The 7500-nt window shown below is 55.2% G+C and overlaps 2 protein-coding genes across 2 annotated transcripts in view; one reads left to right on the forward strand and one right to left on the reverse strand.

Moving 5' to 3' along the window:
* PTSG_07521 (uncharacterized protein) overlaps positions 1–7211 on the reverse strand; it is a 9487-nt gene extending 2276 nt beyond the window's left edge. Inside the window, exons 1-23 of the mRNA XM_004991260.1 lie at positions 7191–7211; positions 6769–6969; positions 6485–6597; positions 6122–6313; positions 5777–5867; positions 5481–5610; positions 5214–5320; positions 4750–5049; positions 4412–4483; positions 4177–4274; positions 3869–3938; positions 3487–3669; positions 3069–3286; positions 2817–2877; positions 2601–2693; positions 2195–2335; positions 1958–2068; positions 1646–1785; positions 1288–1472; positions 1064–1149; positions 748–894; positions 493–564; positions 93–293 (exon numbers count right to left, since the gene is read on the reverse strand). Of these exons, the coding sequence (XP_004991317.1) occupies positions 93–293; positions 493–564; positions 748–894; positions 1064–1149; positions 1288–1472; positions 1646–1785; positions 1958–2068; positions 2195–2335; positions 2601–2693; positions 2817–2877; positions 3069–3286; positions 3487–3669; positions 3869–3938; positions 4177–4274; positions 4412–4483; positions 4750–5049; positions 5214–5320; positions 5481–5610; positions 5777–5867; positions 6122–6313; positions 6485–6597; positions 6769–6951 (2994 nt within the window). The 5' untranslated portion in view covers positions 6952–6969; positions 7191–7211. The remainder of the gene's footprint in view (positions 1–92; positions 294–492; positions 565–747; positions 895–1063; positions 1150–1287; positions 1473–1645; positions 1786–1957; positions 2069–2194; positions 2336–2600; positions 2694–2816; positions 2878–3068; positions 3287–3486; positions 3670–3868; positions 3939–4176; positions 4275–4411; positions 4484–4749; positions 5050–5213; positions 5321–5480; positions 5611–5776; positions 5868–6121; positions 6314–6484; positions 6598–6768; positions 6970–7190) is intronic.
* Positions 7212–7336: 125 nt separating this feature from the next.
* The window catches only part of PTSG_07522 (transmembrane and tetratricopeptide repeat containing 4), a 5253-nt gene continuing 5089 nt past the window's right edge, over positions 7337–7500 (forward strand). The window contains exon 1 of the mRNA XM_004991261.1: positions 7337–7500. This exon is cut by the window's right edge and continues 99 nt beyond it. Within this exon, the coding sequence (XP_004991318.1) occupies positions 7389–7500 (112 nt within the window). The 5' untranslated portion in view covers positions 7337–7388.

Below are 7500 nucleotides of genomic sequence, written 5' to 3' on the forward strand. Positions count from 1 at the left end.
ACACACACACACACACACACACACACACACACACACACACACACACACACACACACACACACACACACACACACACACACAAACATACCAACCTCTGGGAGCTCGTCAAAGGTGAGCTCAATCTCGGCCTCCTTGGCGTAGAGGCGCTGGGCGACGTCTGTGTTGATGGAGTTGCCCTCGATGGAGGTGTAGGAGGTGGACATGCTCACGTCTGTGCTGATGGCTGGCACTTCTTCCTCGTCCTGCACCTGCTTGAACCCGCCGCTCGCAAAGGGCAGTGGAATCCCATTCACCTGTTGTGGCAGGGAGGGGGGGGGGGGTTCGCGGGTCGTGAAGGAGTGGATAGAAAGTGGGTTTACAGGTGTATTCATTGTGGTGTTGGGTGGCGGACAAATGCCATGCATACGGCTGCAATCTGTGGTGATTGGGCGAGCAAAACACACACACACACATATCACACAGACACACACACAGACACACACACACACGCACCTTGCAGTATTTGTAGTGTTGGTGTCTGCGTGCACACAGTTTGTCGAGGCGCGTCCTGCTGTTCGTGAGGTCCTGACGAGAGCAAGAAGGGAGTAGTATGGAACAAGATGAACAAACCAAACCGCGACGAAAGAAAGCGGATGCAAAGGAGGCAACAGCGAGCAACACAACACAAGAACAGCAACACAACACAGACACAAGCGAGCAATACAACACAAGAACAGCAATTCAAGGGCAAGAGAGCGTTTGCCCAACCTTCTGTGCCTCTGCGCGGTGCTGTGCATTCTCGCGGATCTTGGACTGCAGTTCCTTCATCTCCGCCGCGAGCTCGGCCTCCGCCTCCTGCTTCTCCTTCACAATCGCCAGCAGTTCGTCGCGCCGCTTCGTCTCCCGGTCCAGGTCCTGGTTGGGGGTGGGGGGGGGGACAACCATCGTAGCAGTGGTGAGCAGTGGGTGTCGGTTGTCTGGAGGGTCATGTGGTGCGCAACATGTCGTGGTTTGCGCGGCAATATCAACATCAACGTCAACGTCAACGTCAACGTCAACACACACGCACACGCACACAACACACCTTGCCCAGCTTTTCCAAGGCCTTTTCTTGCTTCTCCTTCTCATTTTCCAGCTCTTCGTGCTTCTGCTCCAGCGAGGCGACACGGTCTGCAAGACAAAGACACACACAAGACCGCGCACACACATGCACACAGTATCAGAGACAGAAATGAGCAAACAAGACAGTAGCAGTGGGAACAGCACATCAGAGCAACAGCAAAGACAACAGGAGAATCACATGAGCACCTGCGAATCCGCTGGCGGTTTTCTTCTCAAAGTCAAGCGTGGCCTTGAGGGCGGTAATCTGCTTTGCAAACTCCTTCTTCCTGTTGGCCATCTGCTCAGCGCGCGCCAGACGCGTGTCCTCGTACTCGCGGATGTTCTGCAGTTTCACCCGCCGGCAGAACGACGCAAAGATCGCATCCGTCGCCCTGCAATGAAAAGGGGCACACACGCAAACGCAGCAAACAACAACAATCAGCCAGCAAACGGCTAAGACTGAGGGAGGGGTCAGATCACACACAAACGCACATCGTATATTCGAATTCGCACACACACACACACACACACACACACACACACACACACGTTCAAGCCGTCTTACTCGTTGAATTTCTGTTGTGCGGCTTCGTGCTGGGCCCTGAGCTGCTCCAGCTCCTGCTCGGCCGCCGCCAATTTGTCCTCGGTTGTCTTCAGCGCAGAGCGCAGCGCCTTGAGGTCCTTTTCCCGCGAGGCAAGCGTCGACTGCATTTGCACCGAAGACGCGTCGTCGTTGTGTTTGGAGATAGGGCCGCAGCGTGGCGTTAGGGGGAAATGAAGGCAACGTGCGTGTTGTCGTTGTACAATGTCAAGTACCACACAACACACACACACACATGCAACACATGCACACATGCAACACACACACACACAACACCTGTGTGAGGTCGATGTGATGGGAGACGGTCTTGCAGAGCGACTTGAGGCCTTCAATCTGCGCCTCGTCCTCGCCCGTATCCGGCACGCGTTTCCGCGCCACCGCCTTGTACTGCACACGCGCACACGCACGACAAGGCGTGTGGATGGGGTGAGAAACGAACGATGCACAGTCACACAGCTGCAGAAACAAAACCAAGCAGACACATCGATGATGCACATGAAAAGCAAAACAGACTTTTGTTTCGAGCTGGGAGAGCTGGACCCGGAGCTCGTCCACGTTCTTCTCGTCCCAGCGCTTGGCCTTCATCTCCACGCCAGCAAGACCGCCCTGCATCTCGCCAGAGGCCTTGATCACCGTCCCCTTCAGCGACACAGTCTAAAGCACACGTGGCACACGACGGGCGTGTATGTGAGCACCACACATCGTCGTGTGTGAGTACAAATCAGTTCATCTCTACTCGCGACACAGATAGACAGACAGACAGACAGACAGACAGACAGACAGACACACAAACAGAAGACATATACGCTCACACGCACACAGACATACACAGGCACACACACACACACACGTAAACAGACAGACACACAGACAGACACATACCCTCACACGCACACAACAGCCACCTGTAATCCCTGACCTTTGATGCTGCGCCCTCGGAGAAGACGAGGCGCTTTGCTTCCTTCTCCGTCTCGCACACGACCGCATTCCCACACGCGTATTGCACGGCACGCTGGCAGACGAGCAGTCGAGCCAGGGGTAATGAGTAACACAGAAGCAATGATGAGAGCAGCAGCAGACAAGCAACCGTGAACAGCCTCTGCACACATGGCATCACAGCACGACATGCAGTCACCTCGATGCGCGGCGGAAAATCAATGACGTCACGCACGAGCTTGCTGCCGTTGGGGAGTTGTCTGCACACGCCATACAGTGGAGGTGGTTTGTTTTGAAAGAGTTGAAGGGGTGTTGGATCCGAGAGCTGTACTGCCACATGCAAAGCACACACACACACACACACACACACACACACACACACACACATCGCGCGCGCGCACACACACACACACACACACAACACAAACACGCGCAACACACACACACACACCTGAGGTGTTCCTTGACGTCCTTGACTTTGACCGACTCGAGCGGGATAAACGTTGCCGTGCCAATCTGGTTCTCGCGAAGGTACTTGAGGCACTCCATCGCCACGTCCGACGAATCAACCACAACCGCATCCATGTTCGACCCCATGATCACCGTCACCGCCACCTTGTATCGGCTGTGGCGCGGCTCGCACAGATCAATCATCTTGCCGTGTACCCCCTGGCAAGCAGCAGCAGCAGCAGCGGAGGTGGAGGTAGTGGTGGTGGAATGAACATGAGCACATTCATGCATGCGTGTGTGTGTGTGTGTGCGTGCATGTGTGTGTGTGTGCGTGTGAAAATGTGTAGTGGCAGAACCACCTTTCAACCCCTATCATCGCTGCCACCGCGCCTCCAGCCAAGCACACGACACCAACCGACCGGGAAGAGCTGCTTCATGGTTGCGATGGCGTCGTTGAGGCGGCGGTTGCGTGCGCTCTCCTTGCGATACGCGTTTGCCTCTCGCAGCGAGGCCTTGACCGTCTCAATCTTGGACGAGAGCTCGCCCTTCTGCTGCGTCATCTCCTGCCGCTCCTGCTTCGCCCGCTGCACATCCCGCTCTTTCTGCAGACACAAAGACGCGCATACACGTGCAAGCATAGTCGTGTGAGTGTGTGAGTGTGCGTGTGAGTGTGCATGTGAGTGTGTGTGTGCGTGTGTGTAGTTCTTTCAGGTGGGTGTCCTCACAATCAATCAAGCGATCGATCACCCATCAATCAATCAATCAGTCAGTCAGTCAGCCCTAAAAGACACGTCACAGCACCTGCTGCATGTCCTTCTGCTGGCGGTTCAGGTTCTCCTGCAGCCGCTTCAGGCGCTCAGACTGCGTTGCGCTGTACATTTGAGGAGGAGGGGAGGGAGGAAGGAAGCACGCATGCTCATTAGTGAACCAGTAGAGGCCAAACAACGTCAAGCACACGCAAACAAACAAACAAACAAACAAACAACACACAAACACACAAACAAACAAACAAACAAACAAACAACAAACAAACAAACAAACAAACAAATAAACAAACAAACAAACAAACAAACAAACAAACAAACAAGCACACAGGACTGTCTGCGTACATTTCCTTTTCGAGGGCGGCCATCTTTGTTTTGATTTCCTCCTTCTGTTTCTGCTCGCGCTGCACTTCGCGCTGCTTCGCCTCATACAGCCGCGTCGCCTGGCAGTGGCAGTGGTTTTGATTGTGGTCGAGGGAATCAGTGTTGACGAGGGGCGTGCGCGCGTGTGGCCCGTGCATGTGCGTGTGTGTGTGTGTGTTCGTGCGTATGTGTGTATGTTCAGCACGCTCTTGTTCACCTTGTCGCAGGTGGTCTTGAGGTCGTGTGTCTCGGACGCGGCCTTGGCCTTGAGCTGGTTGTACATTTCCATCTGTCACACGTCGTCGAGGTTGTGAGGCAAAGAGCGAGAACAACAACGCGCGCACAGCACAAGAAATGAGGAGAGCAACACAACACAACACAACACAACACAACACAACACAACACAACACAGCACAGCACAGCACAACACAACACAACACAGCACAGCACAGCACAACACAACACAACACAACACGAACAAATACAAGAACAAACACCAACTCAGAACAAATACAAGAACAAATACCAACTCAGAACACGCACACGCACACACACCTCTTCCTGGCCGAGTTGGATTTCGTCGTGCTGGCTCTCCTCTGCGAGTGTGTTGTCGTATCGCTCCTGTGCGGCCTCCACCTTCTCCAGCTCATCCTGCAGCTCGTGCACTTCCTCATCCGCCCGCTGCTGGTCTGCGCGCGCCGACTGCAGCAGCTTGGCGTTGGCTGCGAGCCGGCCCTTGGCGTGCTTCAGCTTCGTCTGGATGGCCACGTGCTGCGGCGTCAGCTTGTGCACCTTCTTCTCCTGGTTCTTCAGATCCTTCTTTGCATTCATGCGCGCCTTTGCCGCAGCGGCAACCTGGGCGGCAAGAGGATACAGCGGGGGTGGGGTGTGTGGATGTGAGAAATTGTGTGCGTTGAGCACTGTGTAGATGAATTGTGTTGTCTGGGCACAGTACAACCCACGAACGACAGCAACAGCAGCAATCACCACAGTGACAGCATGCACAGTGTCCGCGGCACCTTCTTGTTGTGGTCCTTGAGCGTGGCCTTTGCTGCCTCCCCCTTGCGGGTCAACTTGTTGAACGTCTTCAGCTTGGTCTGCAGCGCATCGCTCTCCTCCGTCATATCTGGTGGCGGTGACGATGAAGACGATGGTGACGACGAAGATGAAAGGCAGCAAGCACAGTTCGTGTGGGTGGCTGAGTGAGTGGGAGCAGGGGCCAAACTGAGCTCATACACGCTGCCAATCAAACAGAAGCCAAAGTGCACACGGACACATGCATGCACCTTGCTCAATGTTGTAGAGCTGCCAGAGAATGTGTTCGCGGCGGGTGGCAGCGAGCTCGTCCTGCAGCTGCTGGAAGCGGTCCGCCTCCTCCTTCTGCTGCTGGTACTGCTTCCGCTCCGTGTACAGCCCCTGCAGCCGTGCAGTGGTGGTGATGGTGGTGGTGGTAGCACGCAGCAGGCACATCACTGAGCAGCAATCGTGCGTGTGTCCGTGTGTGTGTGTGTGTGTGTGTGTGTGTGTGTGTGTGTGTGTGTGTGTGTGTGTGCATATTTGTACGACCACGGCGCGTGCGCACCTTCTTCTGCTGTTGGAAGAAGAGGTGGTCGGCCTCTGCCTCGTCTCGCGCCTTCTTCGCCGCCTCATACTCATCGCGAAGCGCAGCAGACCTGGCCAACAACAGCACATGGCGGGAGGTTGCGGGTTGGAAACGAGCAAGCGCAACACAACCACCAGAAAGGGCAGAGTTCATGGAAGGACGTGAACGTGCGCTCAACTGTTCAACACAGCAACATGAACACAAACACACATACACACACACACACACGCACACACACACACACACACACACACACACGCACGCACATACACACACACGCACACACACACACACACACACGCACGCACACACACACACACGCACCCGCTGATCTGCTCAAAGAGCTGTGTGAGCTGTTTGGGGCTCTTCGCAGCAATGTTCTCCACATCGCCCTGAAACACGAGGAAGTTCTTCGCCTTGACCAGTAGCCCGAGGGACTGCAGGCGCTCATCATACTGCTCCCACGTCACAGCCTTGCCATTGATCTTGTAGTCTGACGACCCTTTGGCCGAGATGCTATCACGTGTGTGCGCGCCAGATGGAACAACAAGAAAAAAAAGTAACCATGAGCCCTGCCAACCACACACACACACACACACACACACACACACACACACACACACACACACACACACACACACACACACACACACACACACACACACACACACACACACAGACAGACACCTGCGGGAGAGGATGAGCTCGTCCGCGTCCTCGTCATTGGCGTCAACAAAGACAGCGGAGACTTTGGCGCGCAGCTTTCCCTTGGTCGCAGAGTCGCTACTGTAGATGAGGTCCTGTATGGCGAAGGTGTGTGTGTGTGTGAATACATGTGTGTGTGTGAATACATGTGTGTGTGTGTGAAAACGCGCGCGCGTGTGTGTGCGTTCGTAGTTGACGAGCACGGCAGGCAGAAAGCACGTTGCAAAGCGAGCAAAATTTCCGCCCAAACACACACACACACACACCTTGAGCTGGGCGCCGCGAAGCTCTCTGGCGCGCACGCCGAGAACAAAGGAGATGGCGTCCATAAGGTTGGACTTGCCAGACCCGTTGGGCCCGATGACGGCGCTGAAGGCCGTGAACGGCCCGATCACGCAGTGCCCGCCATAGGACTTGAAGTTCTCCAGCTCCAGTCGATCCAAACGCATGGCTGGCTGAGTTTCGCGCTGGCGTGTGCGTGTGTGTGTGTGCGTGTGAATGAACGTATGCTTGCGCGTGTTTGCTTGCGCGGGTTTGCTTGTGTGTGTGTGAACGTATGTTTGCATGTGTTTGCTTGTGTTTGCGTGTGGCTGGGCACACCACCGAGAGCAATGCCATCCCACCCCATCCCATCCCATCCCCACCAATATCCTTCGCGCCACGACCACCATCTCCGCCAGTGTCTCACCTTCCTTCCACAGCACAAGACACAAAAAAACGGCGCGTCTTCTCTTGTCCTGCTTCGGCTTGTTCAATTTCCCGCCAAAACCGCCCGCTATCCACCGCCGCAGCACTGCCTGTGCGAAACATACCCAAAGGCAAATTTGCCTTTTCCCAAAGGCAAATTTGCCATTCCCTGCTCAGCATTTGGAAGGACAACAAAAAGATGGGTGGCAGTGGCAGTGGTGCTGGTGCTGGTGCTAAGCATGCTGGCGGCAGCACTGCGAAGAAGCATGCGCGTGGTAAGGCGCACGATGGGAAGCACCACCAGCAAACGC

Source organism: Salpingoeca rosetta (genome assembly GCF_000188695.1).
Source record: "Salpingoeca rosetta unplaced genomic scaffold supercont1.20, whole genome shotgun sequence".
In the NCBI taxonomy this organism is placed as follows: Eukaryota; class Choanoflagellata; order Craspedida; family Salpingoecidae; genus Salpingoeca; species Salpingoeca rosetta.